We start from the raw sequence: 27,406 nt of genomic DNA, 5'->3' as shown, positions 1-27,406 counted from the left end.
GCTTAGACTGTGGGTCTTTGTTAGCTTTAGTGAAACAGAGCCAAACGCCACAGGCAGGAGTTACAGCAGCATCTCAGGGGGCAGAACAGGTCAGGAACCTTCACATCAATGAGTGATAGTGGGTGATAAGTTCACCAGTAGCCTCAGCTGCTGGAAAAATGCAGGCTCAGGCTTCCCTAAAGCCACATTTCTTTAAGGGTTCCTTTCCTTCCTCCCATTCCCATCAAACAGTAACGCTGGAGCCGTACTTCCAGCATGCAGCAGGTTAAACAATCTTTTGCCTTGAGATCAGGCAGAAATTTTTTGCTTTGGGCCATGTGACCAAGGTCTGGTGGTCTACTTGGCCTTACTCACCAATCCACAAAGATGCCATGGGATCTGAACACAATGCTGTTAGACTTAATAAAATCTGTCTTTGGCAGCTAGCACAGGAAAAACGTCAGAAACAGAAAAATCTTCTCTTGCATTAACAAACCTGATAATTTTTTGCTTTCTCTTATCTCCCTTAGAAGTGAGGAAAAAGGCTTTTAAAATGATGACTAGGGTAAACTGGTGGTCTTCTGCAAAAAACTGATTATATAGTAAGAGAAGCATGACTCTGCACCAGAATCAATTAAATATCTGTTATGAGACAAAAATATATATGGGGTTATATATGCCTTTCCACCATGTTACATTATAGAACTTAAGACTGTCTATTTAACAGACTTCTCTTTATTTTCCAGCTCATTCACTTTCCTGTCCTGGTGACTAAATACTTAGACTGACATGCTAAAATCAAAGATTTATTTTTCAAAGGTAGTAACTAAAGAAGGAAAAACTGAACAAGGAAAAACTAACTGAAGAAGAAAAAAGGGTCTTTCCAAAACTTCTATCAGAGGTGTGTGAATCAGGTTAAGATGCAAACAGCTAAGGGCTGCCTAATACCACTCTACTCTTGCACTGAAGACAAGCATACAAAGAAAACGATATGACAAGACCTTTAATTCTGACACAAAATGATGGTTTTTTCACTACCAAGTCCAAAACACACAACCCAAACACAAAAGCCAATGTAAAAGAAGAAAAGTGAGAGCAACAGCCTCACTGCAAATTCACAAATAATGATAATTATTAGTGCTTTTCCTTCTGAATTACATATTATCTTTAAGGAGCTGCATTCCTAGTTACTTCAATTTAAAAATGCTACTATTCAGCTGGTAAATATATTAATTTGCAACTCCTGAGAAAAACTGACAAAACTATTTAGCCATCAAAAACATGGGCTTAAAAGCATCCAGTAAAATCCAACAAAATGAGCTCTCTGTGATGGGCTTTTAATTATATTGCTGTTATTTAGTCACGTTAACTGCTTTTATACATACATGTGCACACATACATGCATGCACACACACACATACCCAAACATCAAAGAGAGCACCATATGCAAACCTTATTGTTCCTTGCCCTTAAAAGAAAAAAAAAAAAAAATAAAATAAAATAGTATGGAGTTAAAAGGACAAATCAAATACCTTTGAGGAGTAAGTACTTTTAAGACTGCAGGCAACTAAAACTTTCTAGTTTCTCCTTGGAAAAGTGAGTAAAATGGTGGTTTGCTTTTACTTCATGGATGACTACAGGGCTCTCAAATTGGAGAAAGCAGAAAATAAGTGCAGAAAAGAATGTTATCTTTCTAAAAAAATAATCGCATTGGAACTTAGTATGAAGTAATTATTTCTCAGAATACCAGAGATTATTTTACATGTGTGTAAACATGAATAATCAAAACAAGTAAAATTTGGTAATCTTTCTGGCATGTCAATGCAGATGCTGTGCATATGCATATATATAATTGCATTCACAGTTAACAATGTTCTGATTTATAAAACAAAACAATCTAATGGAAAAAAAAAATCCATTAATGATTTTTATTTGGTAGCTGCAGACAGTTCGTTTAACACAACTGTATTGAACTAACATCACTAAGACAGGAAGAAAACCCTGGCAATTTCTGGCAAGAAAATCATAAATAATTCACTAAGCTGCTCTATGCCCTCACCTCATACAGATTGCAGCATATGTGCTAATGATTCTGCAGAACAGCCATTAGGCTTACAGAGCCTCTGCAACCCTGTATAAAAAAAAAATCCCTCAGCTTTCTATATAATGTAATAAAGACAGACATGTCATGATTTATCAGCAGAAGGGCCAGAAACATAAAACCAGCTTTATGTGCAACGTCTCCTCAAAATTATTGACTGTTTGCAAAAACAATCAACTGACAAAGAGCTGGGAGAATGCAAAAAAAACCCCAAACCACACTACATGGAAGAAAGTAACACAGTTAATATCATAAAACCCTTGCACTGTGAATTATGGGCATCCTGTGAGTGTTATAATTACAGCTGTTAGTGGTATAATTACAGCTGCAACTGCGCAACAGATGAGAATACCATCTACCCTGAACAGGGGACTGGTTATTTTCTTTATCACCTTGAATTTCAGAAAAATCTGCTAATACTAAGCAACATCCATTCTGATGGCAGGTTTTCTAATCTTCACTCAATTTTCACAGATCAGACCTGCTGAATTAACATGAGTAAAAAGGAGCTTGCTTATGAGTATCTAAATATGGTTTTATATGTATCTTTGTGTATATGTCTGTCTCTATATATACATGCACACACACAGAAAGAGAAAAAAGTTACTAAAAAACACATACCCAAAATTCAGCTGCAAGAAATTAAATGTTCATTATGAAAAAGTGACCTCTGGGGCACAGAGGAGAAGGAAACTATTGAAAAAGCTGTTACAGTGAGGCTATCAAGTAAAGCAGTATTCTTTCTATTTGAAGCTCTTCCTATGGAAGTTCTCAGGCTGGATTGAAGCCTTCTAACGTCTCCCTGTATGAAGCAATTTATAAATAGCAAGAAACATGCCATAAATGTCTTATCATTTTGTGCTGTATTACAAAATAGCTCACTGATGACTGCTTAGTACATCTAGATATTTTCCCTCCCTTTGACCTTTTATTTATTATCTCTGTTTACTTAATTTTCAGGAAAGAGACAACAAGAAAGGGATTTAGGCATAATTCTTATTTTTGTTCCCCCATTTGTGAATTAAAAAGGGGAAGGACAGTCTGTGGAAGCACTAGGCCCCTTTTCAAATACCAGGGTGAATCACACAGATGTTGTATTTATAATAGCAAATGGGGGTCCCCCTGACATTAGTCTCCTCCTGGGACTGATGGTCATCAGATTCAAATTCAAGCTTCAACCGCTGACAGCCAAGGTGGAGTGCAACGGAAGTAGGGATCTGGACAACTGGCTTAAATTTTAGTAAATGCTATAAACTTGGTCCTTACTCAATAGCTCTTCTGCACTGTGGATTGGACAACTTTACACATTTCCTGACTTCGCTCATAGACTTTAATTTATTTCTTTTTTGAAAGAAAGAAAAGGATGTGGTGAAGTAACAAGATTCTAGTTATCACAAACACTACTAACAACTAAGTACTTGCTCTTCTTTTCTGTACGGTGACCAAATTATCTCTCTTGTGGGAAAGGGACAAAGATCATCTGCATGATTTTGATCTACTTCTAAGAAAAACATAGTGATCATTGTAAGAATATTTTGTGGGCAAAAAGTGGTAAAAAGAAAACGAAAAGAGAAAAAAGGGCACATGTTTGTATGTTTGTCTTAGTCCTTTCAGAGCTGATTTTCTTCACCTACAAATCATTCACTTGTTCTCATTCCCAGGCTTGGACCGTTGCAGGTTGACATGACACCTCTATTTTCACCCTGAAGCAGCAGGTCACCACCTTGTTCACTTCAGCAAAACAAGTCGAAAGTCAGGACTATGAAAAGGGCAAACCTTTCAGGAAATCAACACAGATTGGGCAATTAAAACAAAATACAATGTTACGAGCAGTTGCATGTGTTAATCTGCCTCCAAGTCCCTTGTTAATATCTTTTCATTATAGAATAACATCCTAATTTTTCAGATTTTTTTCCCCTAAAGAATAGCCCCAAACTGTAAAAACTGACTATCCCAAAAGGACAGTGACTGCAAAAAAGGTGTCTGTTTTCCTTTTTAACACACGAATTTTATTTATAATTAGCAAGTAAAACAATTTTAAATCACACGTTTTTAAACCATCAGAATCCCTTTTGTATTTCACAGTTTGATTAAGCATCCATTTGCTTTCCTCCACTCCTAGCTTATGAAGCTACTCAGATTAGTATCAGGTTTTTGTTAAATTGAAATTTTATCACAGATAAATTGTTTTTAAAGGCCAACGAAATATCAGGTGAACATTTATTGCCAGAATTCGTATCAGTAAGTACAAATTTGCGGAAGTCTGGACCTGCTGATTAAAGGCATAAGGAACTTAAGGTCTACCAGGAATGGTGAAGATAGTGTTTTGCTTACTGTTACGATACATTTAGCACTACTGTAAGGGCCCAAAATCCCTATTTTACATGCACATGTAAGACACTTTATGCTGCGAAATTTGGAATGCAGGCAAAGCAGTGAGAGATTTCAATCTCTCCAGGGAAGCAACCATCCCTCTGCACGGAGGAATGCGGTGTGCGTCCTTGACAGGCTGGAGCCAAAAGCAGAGCACGGGCCTTGGCAGCTCTTAAACCCTGTGCTAAAAGCGACAAAGGCAGCACAGGTCCCTGGACGGTACTACTTTTGAACTTGAGCAGAAAATTGAGGAAAAATCCCATGTGATTTTCATAGTGCAAAAGTTACTGTATCTCCTGGAAATTTCAAGCTACAATGGTCACACGCCGAAATATTTTTTACCTCTCCTTAGTAGTCTATTGTACACATTCACAAAGATCAGTCATGACATATGCTAGCCATACTTTTAGTGCTGTTTGTATCACCCCAACAAAGAAAGCATTCTGATACAGTGGACTAAACCACATCATTTCGCTCTAAAAATAAAGCGCAACATTGTGAGAAAATCCTTTCTCTAGAGAAGGGACACCAAAGACTTCTGTCATGTGTGTGTATCTGTGGGGGAATAGAAGGGAGGAAGGAATAATCTTTAGTAATAAATATGGGCCTCATAACAGGAGATTTTTCAAGACGACTGAAATTAAGAGTTAACAATCACAAACTTTAACATAACAAGAAAATTGCTAGATTGAACTAACATTACAAAATTTGGATTAAACACATTCATGTTTCATTTGTGATGATATTTCTACTGCTCTTGGGGAAGAAATCTAATCCAGAAGGCAGAGATAGTCCAGTATGGTGGGGATGTTCCCTGATCCCATGATTTTTGGCACTGTTGTACAGCTAGCTCTGTACCTGTTTCCAGGCTCTCTTCAAGGAATGAATTAAGACTCTAAACACAAGTCAAGTTGTCAGACTCCTAAAACAGTGCTAGGAGCGCATCACTTGGCCAGCCTTTGCATGTATCCCAATTGCTGTAACATAGGAGCTTATTTTACTTCCCACTGTAGCAACTTCTGTAGTCAGTAAACACCAGTGGGTTATCAGAAAGATTTAAACACACTAGCAGGGTGTTGCATATAATGCTTCCTAATGGATGTTTGGAGGAAAAGATGAAGGGTAAAAGAAGACACATTGACCAGTTTTATCTGCTCTGAAGAAAAAACCACAATGACGATGTGACACTGAAATAATTCTGACTCTAAAATATACTGATCTAATCTCACTATGTGTTGGAGAGTAACCTCTTCTGAAATAAAAGGCTGTTTGCTCTCAATTGAATCAGCCGTTTCTAGATAATCCTAAACAAAAACAAGTGGAAAAACAACCTAAAAAGCAAAAAAAAGTTAGTACGAAAAGCAAAGTTCTACTTTTGAAAACTGAATTTGTCCCATTGAGCTTTTCCAAACATTTGCAGCCTGACTCAAGCTAGTCATCTGCTATTACTCTGAAATCCACAGGAAGACACAGGTGCCTACAGAGGGCAAATAATCACCCCTCTCTATCCTAGAATGGAATGAATAGCCATATAGAGGTGTCCTCAGTGAATCCAGAGGGAGAATATATGTATCAATTTTTAGGTATCTGGAGTTAGCTAAGATAAATATCACAGCAAAACATCTTGATGTCCCCTGCAATTCTAAAATTGTACGCGTGAATTCTTTATTAGCCCCAACTTACAAGAAACTGTATACTCTACATAGAGGATTTGACATTTCCATCATACATTCCCAAATTACAAGTACTCTCTGCACTACGGGGTACTGTGTCTACTGCCTCCTGCACCTGCCAAAGCATTATTGCTAGAAGGGATGACAACTTGACATTAATATCACTTCTGGGTCTCTGGGTCCCACACCCTCTGCACGTACACATCCGAAACGCCCTTGGCACAGACAGCACTCGCACATTCTGACGGGGCTTTGTGTGGGAACACTTCCCTGGTTCATGGCATAGCATTACATTTTAAGAGAGGGTTATACCAAAGCAAAGGTGATCGTTTCAGCCCAAGCAGACCCCATACATGCTGGGAAAACACAGGTTAGGTAGAAGCCATGCAAGTTATATACCTGGTCGTGTGGTGAGTCCTCTGTCTGCAGCTGGGCGGGCATCAACTGGCTCAACTGGGCATGTGCAGAAAAGAAACAAAAAAGCAAACAAAAAATAAACAAAATCCCCCAAATGATAAAGACAACTGCTCTTCCATTGGGGCAGTGCAGGAGAGACATACTGCATCAACAAAGTTACGAAAGCAACAGGTAGAAAAGATCTGCCTTCAGTTAATCCTGGCAATAAAAGGAAGGGATGGGCACTAATTCAAAAGGAAAGCTTCACAGCTGCTTTGTCAACTTTACATCATATTCTGGTTACTGATTAAAGTGAGACACCATCAAGATTAAAGAATTTCTGTCTATAGAGCAAAACTATATTCATTACATGCAAACTTTTTCCAGTTGTCTGATGAGAACTGGCAGCAAGAACAGACATGATAAGCGAGTTCTTGCACCCAGTCTTGATCAATGCTGACTTATAAACCCACTGAATCCTAACTCCTTTTTCCTTTCAGTAGGGATTCTTTACAGCACTAGCTATAAGGTTTGAAAAAAGTAAAGCACATTTTGAAAATACAATCAATACTTCATTCTGATATACTGATTTGTAGATAGTAAATTTGCCTTCTGATTTTTGAAAGGGAAGCAAAGGAGAAATGACAGTTTCTACCCAATTGTGTGTCATGCACAGTTTTAAAACTCTTGTATTACCGTACTAAGGCTTTCCCAGCTGAAACCTAAGGTTGATGGAGCTCACTGGCTTTAATAGAAAATAGGATGTGCAAATCTTTTAGAGCTGTTTGAGTCACTACCTACTGCCTCAGTTAAATACAAACTGAACTGAGAAGTTCATTAAAACATTCAGATTTTTTCCCCCTCTTTTTCTTTGTTGTTTCTCTCTTTTGCTCCAATACTGTTGCCTTCCTTATCTACCCAAGTGCCAGTGTCAGAAAGAAATTAAATTCAGAAATAAAATTTTACATTGTAGCTTGGAGTTCAGATTTTTTTAAATAAGGTATTCTCATTCATTTGAATTTCAGGTTTTGAGTATGAACTTTCTAATCAGCAGTAAGGGAGCCACAATAACATAGGAAACGTGACAAAAGCACAGTTTTGAGTCATAAACTGCTCACTGTATTCAGCATCAGAAAATCACACTAACCTGACGATACTGCTGACTTAAGCAAGGGGACTGCCCACCTTCTTAGGAAGTCTGTGTCACTTGCTTAGTGTTCCTATGGGTTTGACAAACAACCTACCATGCTTTTAAGTGAGAGCCTATGTGGCATCCATGTCCTCTCTACACAGGAGATGACTGCAATAGCTCCTGCCTCCGGAAAAAAATAGTAAGTCAGCTTTATAGTAGCTGCAGACTGAAAAGTGTATCTGCACATCTGACTTGCTTGTGTTTCCAGAAGGGCAAAATTTTCACAGAGCTCGCTGGTCTGGTGCTGCAGAGACAAGCCATCAAAGCACTTTCCTTCACAGCAGTTCAGAGTGGCACTAGCAGACCGTGTAATTGCTTTCCTTACATAGCAGTATACAAAAAGCAATTTCCATCCTTAACTAAAAACTACAATTTTGAGTATTTTCATATTTAAAGTGCTCTGCTAGATTTTCCAATATTGTTGGCACCAACCCTCAGGTAGGTCAGCAGTAACTTTCAGTGGAAAGGACCAAAGGGATGAAACAACCAAGGACCAACATTACCCAAACTGCTCCTGCAGAACTCTCCTCCGTCACCCTGGCCCCTGCCTCCTCCCTAGAAGGCTGAGGGTTTTTATTTCCCTCTCGCTCAGCACTCTGTAACCCTACATGCCCATACCTACAGAGAACTGAGCGAGCAGGTTGTGGGTAGTAATAAAAATAGAAGTAGCTGAAGGGAGAAAAGGATGGAGTAGCATGGACCTGACCTCAGGGTAATGCAGTATTTGTGGAGTTAGGTGAAAGTATTAATAATTCTTCTTGTCATCTATAGTTTTGGAAGCACTTCACAGGGGAAAAGGCAAACACCACCGGCACATTTCATAACTGACACAAAAGTGAAATGACCGGCTCAAGGTCACAAACCAGCTGCAGGGCAAAAAGGGGAGGCAAAAGCTCAGAGCCGAGGGCCTTCCAAAGCTGATCGTGATTCCAGGCGCCTAAATGCAGCGTGCCCTAGGCAGCGCAATACAAAGAAAGGCTGGTTTCTGGAGAGCCCTGAGCTGCCACCTTTTGAGTTTCAGTTGCATTTTAAAACGTGCTTGCTCTTGCCCCAGTGTTGACGTACACATAAACAGCAGTTAATTCTGAAAAATCTTGTCCGTGGGCTTCCTCGTTGCCTGCCCCACTGGACCACACCACCTCACAACAACTGATATAGAGAGGAGAAGTTTAAACCTATTACAGTATTTATCAATAATCAAAGCTCTAAGATGTACTGTGTATTATTATAAAAACTGCATTCATTTTGACGCTCCAGAATCGTATTTTTCTTGAACACACTTCCATGTGCACAGAAATACACAGAATTAAGACCGAAAATGTATTCTCCAAATAGTCTTGTGAAAATAAATTGGTATATACCTGCTTACACTGACTACGCAGGCTTTATACAGGCTACACATCCCACCTCATATCTAATATTAATACATCTCAGAAGAGCAAGAGAGAACGTGATTGCTCCTCTTTTCAAAAATAAAAGAAAGGTGAATCAAAAAGCTCAAAAGCTGCTACAAACCAGCAGGTGAGGAGAGCTATGTGATGCTCACCTACCAAGAACACCGCTGAAGGGAGTAACGGGCCAAGTCATAAACATAGCAGTACATTCACAAAAATCTCACTTTAGATAAATACTTTGTCACTAAGGCTAACTGTAACTGCATGCTAAAATACAAAGGGTAAAACACTAAACCCAGTTAGTCATTGGCAAAATGCCTAGGGACCTTGGCAGTGTCAGAGCTTCACAGCTGTTGGGGTTTTGCCCCACCTCTGAAGGTGCGTTTTTTACTGTTAAAATACTATTTCCTGACAGCTTGGTGGTGCCTTCTTCAGTGTCCTCAGAGGGTATTTTTCATTAACCTAATTTGTATTGCAATACATTAGACATATGTTCAGCCATGCAAGTTGTGAAGTGCATTACCTGGTGCCTGGATTCATTTCTGTGGATATTTACTGGGGAAACTACCTCAGGGAAACAAGGAAGAAAATCCTTTCAGAAACTACTGAGCTATGCTAGACTTTCAAGACTTTTTATTTTTAGGCTATTTTTCACTCATTCATCAGAAAAAGCAATTTTAGTAAAATAAACTGTTCACATAAAACCTATCCTTTTAGCTAAACATGCAGTTTAGATTGGGAAAATTTCCAATGGAATTATGAAACCTTGAGATTACATAGCAATGTACCAATCCAATATATTATTAACATCTCTGGGTGAAACCTGGGATTAGATCATGGCCATGGAGAGAAAACAGGCACAGGAACGAATGACAAATTTAATGTATTTTTTGTAGTATTTTAACTTCATCACTTGTACACAGAATACTGGATACTTTAAAACTAAGACTTAATGGCTGCATTTCCTTCCACTTTTTCTACAACCACATTTTGTTTTAAGCATTCCCCAAATGGTTCATTAAAAACAAGTCCCGTTGCTGTGACTGTGCAGGAGCGGGTGGGATCCCAGGTCCTAACCCAGCCAGCTCCAGGATCTGTTCAGCTGCCTCTCAGACGTCAATGGTCCCATCAGAAATTTGTTTTGACAGCAATGCAAATTTGCAATGAGGTAAATGATTTACCTGGTGTGCCTGCTCAGGACTGACGAAAAATATTGTCTATAACAGTGCAACAGTTCTTTGCAGTAAGGACGTCGAGTCTCTCATCCTACCAAGAAACCCACCTGCATACGCCAAGCTGTTAGCACGCTGGATTTGTGTTCAGCAGTTTTAGAAAAGTTGACTTCAGCTTTCAAACTGGACCAAAACTGTATCAACAACTGAACTTGTAACTTGCTTGCCATCTGAAACTCCTCTGGTAGTCTCTGTTAAATCTGCTGGACCAACTACCCAGCAGATTTCCCAGATACCAGGCCGTTCACAGGGAACATGCTGTGATTTTCTTGATGGTGCTGAGTACCCTCAGCCCTCACCCAAGTAAATGGGAGCTGAGATGCTCAGTTCTCTGACCTTTGCTGGCATGCTCAGCATCTCCCAGCAGCAAGAGATGCTGACTGTCACTAATACTGCAATGGTTAGTCACTCTACAGCATTTGAGGTTTCTCTAGCACATGACTTTTGAACTTACATCTTTTTTGATCAACTGTTATTTGTTAAGAAACAGCAATGACTTGCTCAGTACTGCATAAAATACAAAAACCTCCCTGCATAGGGGGAACTTACTGTGTGAAAAACAGACTATGCAAAAAGACCTTCAGTGGAAAGGGAGAGGAAAAAAGAGAAGGAGAAAACTGTGTCAATTGTTATTTACTTCTTCCTGCTTCCAAAGTATATTATAACAAGACAGACACACGTTTTTGGAAGCAATTTAGACAAAGCCTGGGATTAGACCATGGCCCCGGAAGAAAAGAGGCATGGGAAGTGAGGACAAATGGCACAGTTAGTCCTGGGTTTCTGGAAAAAAAGATGTGGGAGACAAACACAAAGGAAAAAGATGAGGCTGTGAAATTCCCCTTTGATACTATGGGCAAAGGTATAGAGAGGGTATCTAAAGAGAGAAAGAAGGTATTGTAGGCATGATCACATTAACAACAGTGTGGTTTGGGTAGATGACAGAGAAGTATAATGGGAAACAAGAAGGACTTGAAGAGGTTTAAGTCATCAAATAATTTCTATTTCTAACTGTGTAGACTTAAGCACTAATGATAGTTGGCCTAACAGAATTCTTTGCTGCAGTAACTTCATGACAAATACAATCCTGATACCAAAAAATCCCCTGACGCTCAACAACCTAAAGGCATCAAAGTTAAAAGATGTTCCCACAGTAAACATTAAGAAGTGCTGCAGCAAACCACGTAGTGCATTAAAATACACAGGATTCATAATTAAACAGTATGTTATTCAAGGCAGGAGAGTTTTTGTTTCTTATTTGCTGTCATACATTTTAAAAGGAGAACCACGCTCAATATACTTGCCTATGGGAATTCAGTGTCACATTGAAGTATGTACCTTTCATTATTAAATTCTGGGCTTAGCCAGGTTTCTGAAGGGAAAAAAGGCTTGTGTGATTAAACTGAGGGTATGTCTGGGTGCACCTGTCTATCTAATAACTTCTGAACTTGGTGACTGAAATCAGTACTTTGAAAGCTGGGAGGACAGACTTCAAAAGTAACTAATTCCCCTCCCCAAATTTCATGAAAGCAGGCAGCGGGTATAGAAATTGATGCCCTGTATGCCTCAGCTACGGGAAAAACTGCAGCAAGTGCTGTGTTGGAAAATTCCTGCAGGACAGACACCACCAGCCAGACTGTGGCCTGCTCCTGGTTGGCAGCCTTGTCATATGCGCTGTAGTGAGCTGCAGCTGATTCCCAAGGAAACTGAAGTTTAGCCTGCCAGCCTGGTCAGCCATTTGTACTTCTTACCAGTACCTGATGCAATCCAGCCAGCTGCTCTCGGCCGCTCAGCATGTCACTTGGCTGCCAAGTGCCCTCCAGACACATCTGGAGTCCTTGTCACCATCTCCTGTCTTCTGGTGCTTGCTGCTGGCCAGTCCGTTGAGTTTGCTCCAGCGCTCTCTGCTCTTTTTTTTGGTCCCTACCTGTAGTGCTAATTCCCCTGTGGTCTGATTTTAGCGCCACTCCTGACCAGCCTTCTCCTCTTCCCCTCAAATCTGGTGTACTTCTGCCTCACAGGTTTCTTGACCTTCACTCAGATCCTAGCCATGTCTTTTCTTTTGCTTGATCTTAGGCTTCTCTGTCTCCTGGGGACAACCCACTTTGATCACAAAACCGGTTCTGACTCCACTGGTTTCACCTGGCACCAACACTAGACCCAGCAAATCCGCGTCCACATCCCATGTTTAGTCTCCCAAGCATCCAGCTGCCCACAGTCACTCACACATCATGCTGGAGTGAGACTAACTGCATAAGGTGGGTCTCAAAACTCATTCTGAGAGCAGGCATAGCCTAAGACAGTGGTTTCAAAGGACTTCTGGAAAGTGTTAAAGTCTGCACAATTCAGCTACAAATCACAGATGTATAAAACACAAGTTTGCCTGAAAAAAGACTTCTGTAGCTCTGCTCTGAATCTACTGCTGCTTTGCAGTAACAAACTTTCATTATTGTGATTAACTTAGCACTGAGTTGAACTGATAACGGAAAACAAACACAATAGGAGGAACTTGAATGACGTGATTGAAGTCCCTCAGGTTTCTCATTAATTGGCTCTGGCACCTAAGTAAACTACCAATTCCAGATTATACATAAATTATTAAAGTATTATGTAGTCACTTCAATAAATTAGTCCATGAGCAACATAAAAGACTCCTCAGGAAAAAAGTTTTCACTAGCCAGTTGCAGTGCTGAGTGTGCAGGAACATTTCTGTCGTACACTCCAGAAAACCAGTGAGAGGGGAAATAAAATCAGCTCTCATGCTAGGATTGTGCTGGATCTGTAATCATGTTCATGTCATCATATAAAAAGCTCTTCCTTAACAAAAACACTCATTTCATCATGGCACAAATCTAACAACTTAACTATTTCCCTTAGCTCATCGTCATGTATTTTATAAGATTGTCACTCATAATTTCCTGGAATTTATCTTGATTTGTTTTTAAAGGGAAGTAAGCACAACACTGAACTTCAGTGTGTGTCTAAATTCCAACTTTTAGTCAGGATTTTCTGTTCCATCAAAAAGATACAGCTGATACAGTAGGTCAGTTCTAAACTTTGATTTGAGAACCTCTCTCCTGCTTACAACAGAAAGATGCCAATTTTCAGGGAACAAGATGAAGAAAGATCACAAAGCTCAACTCCGAATATTCTGTGGTTTCTCCCCCTATTGTACATACCTTCATTTTCAGTATTGGCTGGAACAGAATCAACACCAAAGGGGTGCCATGGCTGAAGGTCATCTAGGCTGAACTCTCCATCCACTGGAAGAAGTTCAACCGTGGTCTTCGTTTCCGTCAATGAAGGCATGAGAGCATCGTTTCCATAGCTGATTCTGGGTTCGCTGATCATATTGGCCAAAACATCATCAGAATAGTTTTGCTCTTTCTGAAGTAATTCATCTGCAAGAAAATTTCAACACAGAAACTATCTGAAGGAGCTGGCAATCCTGAGGACCTATTTCCAGTGCTATTAAAGTAATAATTTACTGTTACGAGATTCTGTTTTCTTATGATAAAGAAAAACATAAAGGCTTGGAATAGTCAAATCTCTGTGATAAGCACTGCTGCTAAGTAAGGCATTTTTTGGAAATACCAACCAGACTTGTTCAATACCCTTTCCTACCCACATTTCCACCACATAACAGATCACTGGTCTGTGCTTTACGAGTCCCTGGATCGTTCCCCACCACTTTTAAAAGAAGCACAAATCAACTCCCTTCAACTCAACATGTTGCCATAAGTCAACATACAAGAGGCCCAAAGGAATGTCTTTTTTATTTCCACTTCCTCTTACATACTCACTAACAAAGCTCATCATGGCTCTTAAATCCTACATCACCACAACAGTTACTGTATTAAATCGGGCTTGCTATAACACACTGAATCAGAACAAACATTCTTTGCTAAAAATCTGAACTAGTAATAGGTGTCTGTAGGCAAATTATTTTACAAGCAACCAGGACCTAAAGCTGTGCAATATTATCTAGGTTGGTTTTTTTTGGACTTAGGCAAGGTGAGAACAATCAAAGCACTTTTCAGCTCCATCAGGTATATAGGACAGACTGTCCAACTCAGTATTAAAAGTAAGCTTGGAGGTTTTGTGTGCTTCATTATTCCAACTCCTTTCTCACACCAAAGTTCATCTACCCTTGATCTTCCCCTTCACTGGCGTTTTTTTTGTAGGAGCAACATACTACTTGCAAATACTTTGATGGAACTTGGTGCACAACAGCACATTAAAGTAAGGAAGCAATTGCAGTGAAGAAGATAACTAACTGCTAATAATGTACCAGTATAATTAGTATGCAGGCGTTACAGAGCTAAATAGTTCAGAATCAAAGACTGTAAAGGTTACGCAAGTGCTTGCACACATGAGCACACACGACAGCTGATGATACAAAAGCTTTTGTTAACACTGGCATCTCTTTTCACTTGATTAAGAACGCCCTGACTGTCACCGCTTCACAGCTGCATCTTAAACCTGTAGCAATTCAAGGACAGGAATCACCACTCTACTTGACCCTTTATGTCACTCCGTAGGGGCTCACTTATTTCCCAATATCATCAGTGAGAAAGTGTGTCCACGTTTCTATACACACCAGAGCTTTATAGCCCTCAGTAAAATTTTCTGAATATTTCCCTCCCAACCTTACACCACACTATACCACCACAGAAGTACACTGCACCCATGTAGCAGCCCTCAGTAAGGATCCCCAGGAAGTCACGAGCATTAGAGCTGGCACTGCTTATCAACAATGATGTAGTAGGGCTCTGCTCTGCAGTACGTCTCTTAAAGACCACCTCTTAGTAAGATAGTTGATACCCCATTACTACACTGAATTCGGAACATGAAAACCAAACAAGAAGTTTTAACCCCAGCCCTAGGGCGAATATGTGTCTTGAATCTTGTAAAAAGATGTTTTAAAACAAATTTTCCTGTTTAAACAGCAATTGCTTTAGTAGACAGTAAGCCTAATGTGTATACAAAATTTCATTCTGTGATTTAATTTGTTCATTAGAATGACTTACTAGGACAGTATAGAGAGCCTACATAACACTGAATTGTTTTTCCCTTTGTGTTCATTTTATTGAAAACAGAATTATTTTATAAGATACCTAATAAATCTTCAGCATGGAAGGCAAGTCTGATTTTTGTCTCCCCACTGCACTAACACTAATCCTTTATCAAATTAAAGTATCTCCTAGTATCAGAGGAGAGATAGGTGAAGCACCTCGATATTCTGAGCAGACATGGTATTGCATGACAGATGCTAATTTTCATGAGCTAGGGATGAAGAGATTTCACAAAAAAGGAGCTGGATGTTAGTGGCCTAAATGAGAAGTCTGGTGTCCAAGTGCCTTGCAGGGAGCCATGGGTGATACCAGCTGAGGACGCTGTAATAGAAAGTCATCACGAATCACAGGAAAGTATTACGGTGCCGCTGAGCATCTTAGTGGCTGCAAGCCCTTTGGACCCAGGAACCAGAAGGGTTTTGGGGTGCAGCTCCCCTCGTTCCTGCTGTCCTCCCTGTCCCCAGGGGATTGTGTGGGGCAGCTATGGAGAACTATAGCCCACGCAGCAGCGGCAGGGAGCGGCGCTGGGGGTGCTGTGCCTCAATCGCCCCTTTTCTCTGGGCGGTGCTGATCTTCCACAACTCCTGTCCATTCCCCGCCGCTGATGCACTCTGTGTTACCTGCCCTTGGAAAGGGACAAATGGTGCCCAGAGAGGAAGGAGCAGAGGGAGAAGGACCTGGCCTCCGGCGGTGGAGGAGCGGCACCAGGGCTGGCACTGCGCTCAGGGGGAGGCCATGGCGCAGGCACAGCTGGGCCCGCCAGGCTGACAGCGAGGGGCACCCGACTCCCGTCACGATACTGTGATCATATCCAAGTCCCTGGAGGCTGGGAGGGACGCGTACACAAAGTTTCTCTCTCGATGCTGCGCAACTGGGAGCACGCTGTCGCCGGCACTTGCAGGCTCCATTGTTTCCCATTCAGCTGTGGCGCACAGCACGGACATTAACTGACCCGCACAATAACGTAAGTGAGGCGGACAGATACTACAACCAACAGATTATGAATGCATCCATTTCACAAGCAAGGGAACAATGGCAAAAATGAACCAAGCCCATCTGTCATGATAAATCAGACACTGAACGATAGTGAGAAATTGGAAATTCCTGGCTTAGAAATTGTGCTGGAGTCCATCAGACTGAGGCAGCTGTGTCTGCATTGAGTAAATGATTTGCAAACAATTGTTTCAATCTCTGAACTGCTAAAAAAGTTTGCCCTAGGATTTCCAGTTATCGACACTAGCTGGCAAAGTCCAAGATCACTTTTTCAGTTTTGATTTTGTTCCAAGCATCGATGGGTAGTTGAATCATCAGTTACGCTAATGGAAAGCCATACAGCCTCGCTGTTACCCATCGATACAGTATGCCCTCCCTTTTTCACAGCTGCCAACTCAATTACCCCACCCTGCAAAAGACAGTTCCCTAAATAAACAGGGAGTACAGACACAGTTGGAGGCCAGGATGTGCATTCAAGACTGTTTCATGGGTTTTCTTTGTGTGGTGAGTATCTTCATTATTAGGTGCTGAAAATAGAGAGATTCTAGGCTGCTCTTCAAAATTTCATCTCCGGTCAAACCAACAGGACAAAAACTCCATGATAATCTTCCTATAATAAACTCTGTTGCTGTTGTCGCTTGGCTCATTATCTCCTTGTAGCGTTCTGCTAAGTCCTGCCATCAAGAAGAATAAGGAGGATGTTGAAACTTTTTGTCCCTCTGAGAGCATGTGCTCAAAAGCAACCATGACCTTGGGAAAAACCCACACCATGACAAATCCCAACAGAGGTGATGGAGTCTTAGAGCGGCAAAACCCACACTGTTTTGTAACTTAATCTACTTTTTACTGGCATACAACATTGTTTCCAATGTTGGACTCTGGGGCGCACTTACCCCAGCCCTTAACTGGCATAGCTACGATGACAGAAATTTGATGTGGAACAGCTCCACTTGCTGCCCTGGAACACCAGCAATCCATTAGTTATCTTTCAAACCATCATTTCTATTTATTTAATTATTTTAAATTTCCAGAAGTAATTGTAATATTTATTTGTTGTGGTTTGTTTTCAAGGAGCCTATCTACCAGATGAAAAGCTCTGCTATCACTATCATGTACCAGACTTTTGAATTCACTTGAAAAGCAGCTTTAAAAATGACAATTGTAATTTTGAAAATTCTGTAAAGCAATTTAAGGTCTTAAATGAGATTAGAAACAAAGTGCACCCAAAACACCTCTTCTAAATACTAAATAAGACACCATCAAATTACATGCCACAGTTTTGACTCAACACCAAACTTCCTTTGTAAAATGACACCTACATGATAGAATACATATTGATTCAACAAATACAGTTTTGAGAACCAGCTTAAATAAATTGGTACGAATGCAGAGTCCTATTGCCTCATATTCATCATCTTACCAGTCACCATTCAGTCTGAACTGAACATGTGTTTTTCCCAAAGTTACAGTTGGTTTTGAGCACGTGCTTTCAAAATGACAAAATTAAAAAGTGTCAGCAACCTTATTCTTTTCAATGGCAGAAATCACAGAGTACTTGAGTCACAGCGATTGCTTTGTTTGCACATGCACACATATTATCTTACACCAGTTTGAAGACAGTTTAAATCATGCAAATGCTGTATGCCACAATTCGGATTCCGTAAGAACATTTACACAATCATTTATTACAGTGCACGTGATAAGAGGTAGCATGTTTAGATGTAGATTTCAGTTGTACGCCTATTTTATGGGCCAATTCAGTAGGTCATAGTTCATAATCTTCAACATGCACATGTGCCCTAAGGAGTTACACTGATGTAATGCAGTCAGTTTTTAACTAAATTTGAATGCCTGCATCTTGTCAACTGTATGAATCAAAACTCCCCCACAGTGGTAAATATGACAACAAGACCTCCTTAAAGGCTTTGCTTCGGTAAATACTTCAAAACCAAACCAAACCATTATTTACCTGTACATCTGCATTTATATTAGAGCTCTTATATAAACTGACAGCATACCAGTAACCCACAGTTACGCTAGTAGCACTTCCACAAACTTGATGCAAATGAGCATATGTATTTGACATTCAGAAAGCACATATATTTCTCCACAAGTCATTTCTATTGACACGTTCTAAGTAAGGGTTTATGTAGGGAACTCCAAAATACAAAGTACTAGTAGCACAAGTAAGGGTTTTAGAGAGGTAATGCTTATGGTTCAGAGGGCTTTCTGTACCTGTGATGAATGCCAATTCTACAGAGTCAGAAAGGTAGTTAAGTAACTTGTATATCCTGTGGGTTTCATGTACGTTACTTATTGCATCAAGTAGGAGTTCCTCCTCTGAGGTGAAAGGAGAGAATATACCGGAAAATACCATGGGTATTTCCTCCAGCCTCTACCCAAGTCAGAGGAAATTTCAAGCACGTGCATAATTTAATCACACTGAAGTCTGTTCCTAACCACAAAGAGTTAAGCTCCACTGAATTTCAAGCATATTGTTATTTTAAGGTGTTTTGCTGAATCAAGCATTGTAAGATTATATGTTACATACTACTAGGTGTCATAATTACAACATTATCAAGCTGCAAAACACAATTATATGGTATTCAGTCCTTAACTAATTCAGTTGTATAGTACAAGTCAAATATAATTTAGAGACCAACTCTGATGAGAACTTTATTGGAAGTGGCCTGCCTTCTGGAAGGTGTGAGTGGCTTTGTTGCCTGCATGCTTTGAAGATGATGGTAAAAGAGCGGTATGCTACATCATTACTGTGAAATACTTGAAATGAGCCCAACCTGCAACGCTCAGATCCATACTGACAGAGAAATGTGACCACCCCGTCAGATTTAAGCTTCTTCTCTTCTCCTGGTTAGCCTGTGAAATTACACCACAGGTCTTCTTATCTGGAAACTTTTACAGTGCCGTATATCTCTCTCTCTCAGGGTTAAACTGAGACTGAAAGAGCAAGAACCATGTAAAACAGTATTTCATAGTTCTTATTTTCTGTCCTTAAGAGACATCACCACTAGGGCAAGAGTAAGTAGCAGCAGTAGTTTTTAAGATTTCAGAAATTTATGTGTATGAAAATCTTGTGCAATAAGGTGAAAAGACTATTTCTTTTTCAAGTTCTCAGAAAACGAACATTTAAGGTATTATGAAACAGCTGACGTAAGAAATTTTCCCTAGAAATTAGTAACAGAATAACCTCCCCACAGCCTTAGACCCTGTTGCCTAAGAACCAAGCTTTAGAAGAAATACACCTCTGAACTTAAGAATAGCTGCAACATTTACAACCACAGTAAAAAGAACATGCTTCTAATATATTAAAAAAAAATCACAACGTTATCACTTTCTTTTCTTTTCCATTTCTTGCTGCTTCTGCTCTTTCAGCATATGTGGACTTCAATGTTTCCCAAATTGCATCACAAAAGCAACCCAAGTGAGTCTCCTCCTGTAAACAGGTGCATGTAATAGTGCTTCTGTTAGATTTGCCTTGCAGACTGTTTTGACTTAAATTATAAAAAAACCCAAAGATGTTTAACTTAGATACAGAGCAACTGTCCTTTTGCAGGTAGATCATGTTATAACAAGCTTTCCGGTAGTGAACAGTGTTCAAAGCATGAGAAAGCTTGGAAGATCCAATTCAGAAAAACATTTATTACCACATAATGATTAATTTCAATATGTCCTAGGCGTCTTTTTCATTAGAGATGGACTTCAATACAAATTTAGTTTGGTACATGGCTATGCAACTGCAGAGAGCTTTGAGCAAAGGTTCATGAGAGTTTCCCCACCACTTCATCACGGAAGAACCAGAATCATGCTCTCCCATTTTTACAGCCTGCTATGAAACTCAAGGTCTTGAAATTTTGTCTAATTTTGTAAGAAGGCTGCTATGACACTCTTTACCTTCAGTGAAAGAATATTATAATCGCTACAGACCCTTAGCTACCTGACAGCTACATAAATCAGTTATTAACTAAAATTAAATATCAAATATCAATATATGGCTATAGATGTGTACATATTTATATTTTTTTTAATATTTAACAGCCAGTCATCTGATTAATGACTGCATTTCCCCTTCAATTCAAAGCAGAGAGTATTAAAGGAAGTTTGTGGAATAAAGTAAGACCAAAACCAGAAACTTGTGTTATCTCTGAAAAAGAGTTAAACAGAAATGAAAGACCCCGCTCTTCCCTTTCACAGCTTCAAGGCTTTTTGTCCATTTCTGTGGTCTCCTTCACTTCTCATTCATTTTGGTTAAAATAATAAGATTGTCTCAGGAAAATAATTCACCATTCATAGGCTCAAAAGCTCTGGATTAAAATGCAAAAAAATCCTACTCCCATGTTATGGCACTCTTTGGGGTGAAAATTCTGAATGAAACATAGGTTTTTGTACTAGCATGTGGGAAGTTCCTCTCCAGTAAGATGATGGCAACCTAACATAAAGGTAGACAAGGAAATATTAAAAAATGGTTGGGAAAAAAATTGAATTGAAACTCTATACCATAATCAAGAACCTACATTGTATGTCACCATCCTGATCCACATAAGGCACTGAGGCAAATTCCCCAGGTTTAAATTTAACTCCACATTTAATTCCAAAGTAACATATCATTAAGTGCTTCAAAATAGGCTGAAGAGGCTAAATTAAAACAAATAAACAGCCCCCCCTCAATTGTCACTGACATTTCTGCCAGATGAATCAGCATTCATTACTCCCCCTCAGTCTTGTGTGAAGCAGAAAAAGCCAAGTACATTTCCACCGCAAATAAGTAGGTTATAAAGCTTATAAGTGAAACTGCCCTGCAAAAAAGCATTTATATGAAAAACTGCTGAGGAATTTTATTGTCTTATTTTCTGAAAATAATTATTTACTTACTTTACTTATTTATAAATTATTTATTGGTCTTATTTACTGACAAAAATGATCAGATTTATTTGCCAACGTTATAATACACAGTAAAACTCAAAACTGCAGTAGAACCTAAAACTCTACCAGTTTCAAACACTTGAAAAAGGTCAGTTACCCATCATTTTCTATAAACACTTCTAAAGGTCAGAGTACTAATGTCACAACAATTTTTGATGTGTACTGAACCCAGAGGCAGCTTGGGAGTCACTAAAATAACCCATTAAAATATATAAATCTGAACAGTAATTTGTCACACCTGATTCCCTCCGTCAAAAGAGAGCATCTTCGATTTGACTCACTTACAATAGTTTAAATCAGAATTCACCAAAACTGAATTGTGCAGCATCTGCTCCAGATAAAATATATTTTGCCTATTTATTAACTGCAGTTTTAGCACTTGATAGGCCAAATGTATCCTGGGTTGTCTGAATATTCTAAAGAGATGCATTTATTAAGTTTAACAAATATATCCATTAAGCGGGATATGGCCTCTTCTGATGGCTTTTACGCTGCTTTTCATACGCATGATCTAATAGTAGGAAGCAGAACAGTGAAAGGACTGGAATCCCACCTAGGTAGCACTACTCAGGAAAATGCATTTTTCAATTAAATTGGGCATATGAGAATCACGCAACAGGAGAAAGCTGCGCTGATGAAAGATTGCTTCATTTGTAATCCCACGTGCATGGGAACTGACTGTTAGGAGATTACTGAATAATTTCCATCAATCCAGCTGTTCTGTGAAATCACACATTCTCACTAATTCTTTTCCCTTTTTATCCCAATAGTAAGAGCTTGCCTAGCAAGAATACATCAGATACTCTTGGCCATAATAAGCACCTGTGAATTTTCACTCTGCACATCTGAAGAGACAGTTATGCTTGAGTAAAGCAAACCTTAGCATTAGAGGCACATTTAGCCCTCCTCCCCTTCAGGATACCTGCCCACAGTGATGCATTTCAGACTTCAGTGTTTGAATTCCCCTGGATAACAATCCCAGAGGCTGCTCTGGGAACGACGACTGACACACTAGCTCTGTAATGTATCAAATATAAAGCTATAATATATAGCCTGTGCGGACAGTCTGTAACTAGTTCTCACCGGACACTTGCAATTTGCTGGCATGTAAGAATAAAGATGATTAATTTCCTTCTTTCACAATCTAACACTCCCTATTAGGAATCTGATCTTAGAGTGAATCACACAGAACGACACAAATGTGTTTCCAAACCAAGTAATTAGGAAAAGAAAATCCATCATCCAACAGCAAGAATGAAGTGGAAGCTGTTGTTGAAGTGTCTGTGCTCCCACGATTTTGGGCTGCTTCAGTACTCATGGACACTGACATCATTAACTTGATGGAAGATGACATATTTATGAATTAAATTACACATATATTCAGTGCATCAAGAAAATTTTCAATAACTAAGCGTAATGACATTTCCGTAAGTGGGCAATGTTTCACCAAGCCAGTGCCTCCCCATCTGAGTGGAAGCTATGCATTCCGAAAGTCAACCTCATCTGAGCTATCTTGGTCTCAGGTCATATTTGCAAGATGGACAATTGCAAGATGTTTTCAGACTTTTATTATCTATCCAATAAAAGAATGACATCTTAAATTTGGCACATAATGAACTAACTTACTAGTTCCTTGAAGTATAATGGTAGAAGTAATTATCAAGAAATACAAACGAGAAAGGCCAAGAGAAGCCACCCCACTTCATAAAACACTAAAATCAGACTTTAAAAAAATTTTAGTACCACCACATGCTTTACCTGTATCATCTCAAAAACGAGTGCTCCAGCTTTTCTTTTCACTTATGCTGAAGATACAATAGAGGAGGTAATCAACTCAAATAGATGTTTAGGAACAAATTTGCAACTATGAGGTAATCCTGACCTATGATGCTTTTTAAAAGCAAACATATCCAGTATACTGATTTAAAATAATACACACACTCCTATATATTCAACATTTTCATACAACTGTAGCCCCTCTACCAGCAGAAACAATGCTCTCCAAGACAGAATTTCTCAGCCTGTTGTCTCCACGACACCAAAAAATGACATGTGAAATGACTGGAGAGTTAGAAGAAAATCCTCAGCAAATCCACACATTTCCATGTATCCAATCAAACAAGAAAAAATAGGAGAGAATACAACCAACCGTTGGACAATTATTCAAAGTTTAGTGCATTTTTTCTTAATTCTAGGATGAAAATCCATTGTGCACAAGGGTTTTTAAAAAAAGCTGTGAAATGGACACAGTACCAGCCTCACCCTGCTGCCACTATGAGCCCAGAGTGGTCTCTTGGCCATAAACTTCCTGTGGGACCTGCGGCAGAGATGATAACTTGCTATTTAAAGAGAAGTGTCTGTGAAAAAATACTTCAGGCTAGAGTAACTGAAAGGATACAGAATAGAGACTGCAAGAAGGATCTACCAATGCAGGACAGAGTGCTCTAACTACCAACTCCTGAGGAAAATCAAGGCAACACCGTTAAACCTCCCCTGCTAAAGGATGAATTATTTAGAATGAAAGATTAAAATACCCCCTGAAATTGCAGATGCCCAGAAAATTAAAAAAATTACTTTGTTTATAATCTACAAGTCCATAATTACTATCAGAAGTTCCTGGTTTTCAGTTCTAACACTTGGATCATGAGACCAGATTTCCTTAAAGGTGCAAATGAAACAGAACAGTGTTAATAAACTTAATAAGACCTTTTCATTCTGATGAAATTTCTGAAAAGCAGATGGAAAACAAGATGTCCCGTATCTTTCCCTGATGAAAAAGTCGCCCCAATCCAAAGTCATATGAAGCCATTTATCCTTTTCACAATATCTGTAAGATCTGGAGGAAGCTGGCTCTTTTACTGACTAAGTCATGTTCACAATATTTATGAGATTAAAATGAGGGCTTATGCACACAAAAATCAGGATTCATATCTTTTCTGAAGAAAATTAGTGCCCATGACAAGACACAATAGACCATTTAGCTACAGAAGATGGGCAGGATATAGTATGCAACTAATGAAAGCATTTGAGAAAATCAATGTCAGTGCAGTGCATTTATATCTATTTTAATCATCTGCTATTCTCTGCCTAATTTTCTATGACAGTTAAATAATCTGGACAGAAAATAAGAGATGCTTAGAAGAGGAAAATGTTGGATCTATTTCCAGGATTTTTTTTCCTTCTCTCCTAAGCTGCAGCAAAGGACATATTTTACTAGCAGAGAGAGATGAGTCTCCAACGTGGCGAAGTAACTGAGGTTCTTCAGCTCTTCCAAGATCCCAGAAGGCGTGCAGAATTTACAAAGCCTCAGCAACATGGAACTGTCATTCCAGCTGGCAACTACCTTTGCCTATTAAAATATAACACACTAAGGGAGGACAGTTAGCTAGTTAGTTCAACAAGAAGTGCAAAGTCCTGCACCTGGAGAAGAACAACCCCATGCACCAATATACGCTGGGGGCTGACCAGCTGGAAAGCAGCTTGGCAGAAAAGAACCTGGGGATCCTGGTGGACACTAAGTTGAACATGAACCATAAATGTAGCCTTGCTGCAAAGAAGGCTAATGGTATCCTGGGTTGCATTTAACAAAGCATTGCCAGCAGGTGGAGGGAGGTGATCCTTCCCCTCTACTTGGCACTGGTGAGGCTACACCTGGAGTGCTGTGTCCATTTCTGGGCTCCCCATTACAAGAGAGACATGGATATACTGGAGAGAGTCCCACGAAGGGCCGCAAAGATGATGATGAAACTGGAGCATCTCTCCTATGAGGAAAGGCTGAGAAAGATGGGACTGTTCAGCCTGGAGAAGAGGCTTCCGGGGGATCTCATCAATGTATATAAATACCTGAAGGGAGGGTGCGAAGAGGATGGAGCCAGGCTCTTTTCAGTGGTGCCCAGTGACAGGACCAGAGGCAATGGGAACAAACTGAAACACAGGAGGCTCCCTCTGAACATCAGGAAGCACTCTTTTACTGCGAGGGTGACTGAACACTGACAACTGGCTCTGGGTGGCCCTGCTTGAGCAGGGGGCTTGGACCAGATGACATCCAGAGGTCCCTTCCAATCTCAGCCATTCTGTGATTCTGTGACATCAGTTGATTCCCTACATAAACAGAATACATCATCTTCCTCCAACAAATAGCTCAATGGTATCTTATTGAGCTATTTATGGAATTTAAATAATTATAAAAATATTTTATAGAGGTAACAAAGTGGCAAAACTGGTGGCTTAGTAAAGACCATAAGCTTGTGATGATTAAAAAAAAAAAAACACCTGGAGAAAAAGTACTGAAGTATATATATCTTATATATAAACTAGCCAAATGCTTTAAAAACCAATGTCCTTGGGTGGAAGAGGTCTTAACTGCTTATCAGGCAGTCCACCTGGGCCATATCATGTCAGTACTTAAGCACACAAAAACTATCTAAATGCTGCTGTGTAAGGCTTAACACAGAATTCATTTGCTTTTGTGGGAGAACTCTCTGCTATTTTTAACCACTGACCCAGCAATATATTTTTTGCTAGAGTTCTAACAGATCATCTTTTCAACTGAATGCTATAGAGCTTCAAGGAAGAAGATTAAAGGTAAATAACCACTTCACAGAAAATTCAAATTGTTCTTTGGAAAGCTAAGGTTACTGGATATGCACAAATATGTCAAGTCAATTATGGGGAGAAAGCACAGGCATACTTATTGCTGGAAGTCACTCCAGGCAACCTGTGCAAATACACATTGTCTGAAGACTGCTTTTGCCTGCTTGTTGCAGTTGCATTATCCTTCTGAGCAAAGAGGGCAGAGCAGAATGGGAGGAATGGTAAGCCTGTATGATACAGCAACAGACACACCAAATGGTCTCTTGAAAACTAGAAGGTAGGTTTTACAGTACCGTAGGGTGAGACCTGCATATAGTTGTACTACTTCCAGAAAATCTGTTCAAAGTTTACTGAGGAACTTCTGTATAGCGTAGATATACCCATCAAATCTGAATGGAAGAATTGCTGCCATGGAAAAATGTGCTGGTTTTAAAGAGATGAGGGTGGAAATTCAACACTTACGGTTTGGCAAAGATGACATTCCTTTGTGTTCAAAATTAAAGACACAAGTACTAGCCAAGTGCCTGGGGCAATTTAGAAATGACAATTCCATTGACCTCCAGAATGGCAGAAAGTATAAAACTTAGCAGGAATTGTCCACCCTTCCTCAGCTACAGATTTTTATAACTACTGCAGCTGCACACTGTATTTGTGGCTGTTTATTTTACCCTGGGTAAAAAGTTCAACTCCATTTGACTCCTTTAAAAAGAGAAAAAAGAAATAACAACTGGAAAGTATGGATAACCAATAACAGAGGAGCTGTTTTTCTTCAGAAAGAACATCTCTAGTTTCCCAGTCCTCAGCATGCTTCTCTGCACCTCCATCAACTGCTAGAAAGTGCCTGTATTTAACAAACAAATGGACCTCTCCAGTGCCTGTTCTCAAGAACAGTCAGAACCCATGCTTACACTAGCAAGTCATGAAGTGGAACAACACAGTAAATAGAGATGACCGAGACATTTGTTACCAAAACGTACTCCTATGTGAGCTAAAATGCTACTGTAGACAAACCCAGGATGATTTACATTGACTGGATTAAGCAGGTTTGTCAACTGGTGCAAAACCCAACTGTCCTGAGGATGAGCACCACTGTTCCTCATCTTTATGCCAGCTCACTGAACTTGGTATGTCCCACTACAGATAAATCCTAGACTGCTTATTCATTTACCCATGCTTCAACATCCCTGTTCTCCTTCATCAGAAAAAAAAAAAAAATTAAGGCATTATAACCACTCTGATAGATGATCTTAATTGCATCAAGCAACTGCTACCAGTACTTTTGCCCCTAGTCTAAGAGGAAGACTAGAACTGCTTCCCATGAAGCAGACTAGAACTGCCATCTCCATGACCAACAAGCAATTTCAAGAATTTTCTAGTGTAATGTACTGAAATTGAGTCATAAGGTGATTACTGGTCTTACTTGATATGAACTATACCTTTCTGTACAATCCCATTCCAATACCTTTG

The 27,406-nt window shown here is 39.6% G+C and overlaps 1 protein-coding gene across 1 annotated transcript in view; it reads right to left on the bottom strand.

Moving 5' to 3' along the window:
* The window catches only part of APP (amyloid beta precursor protein), a 238,051-nt gene that overhangs the window by 15,971 nt on the left and 194,674 nt on the right, over positions 1 to 27,406 (bottom strand). Inside the window, exons 13-14 of the mRNA XM_059824454.1 lie at positions 13,517 to 13,738; positions 6,526 to 6,579 (exon numbers count right to left, since the gene is read on the bottom strand). Coding sequence (XP_059680437.1) covers positions 6,526 to 6,579; positions 13,517 to 13,738 — 276 coding nt within the window. The remainder of the gene's footprint in view (positions 1 to 6,525; positions 6,580 to 13,516; positions 13,739 to 27,406) is intronic.

This window comes from Gavia stellata, chromosome 1 (genome assembly GCF_030936135.1).
Source record: "Gavia stellata isolate bGavSte3 chromosome 1, bGavSte3.hap2, whole genome shotgun sequence".
NCBI lineage: Eukaryota > Metazoa > Chordata > Aves > Gaviiformes > Gaviidae > Gavia > Gavia stellata.
This window is presented reverse-complemented; position numbering and strand designations above follow the sequence as displayed.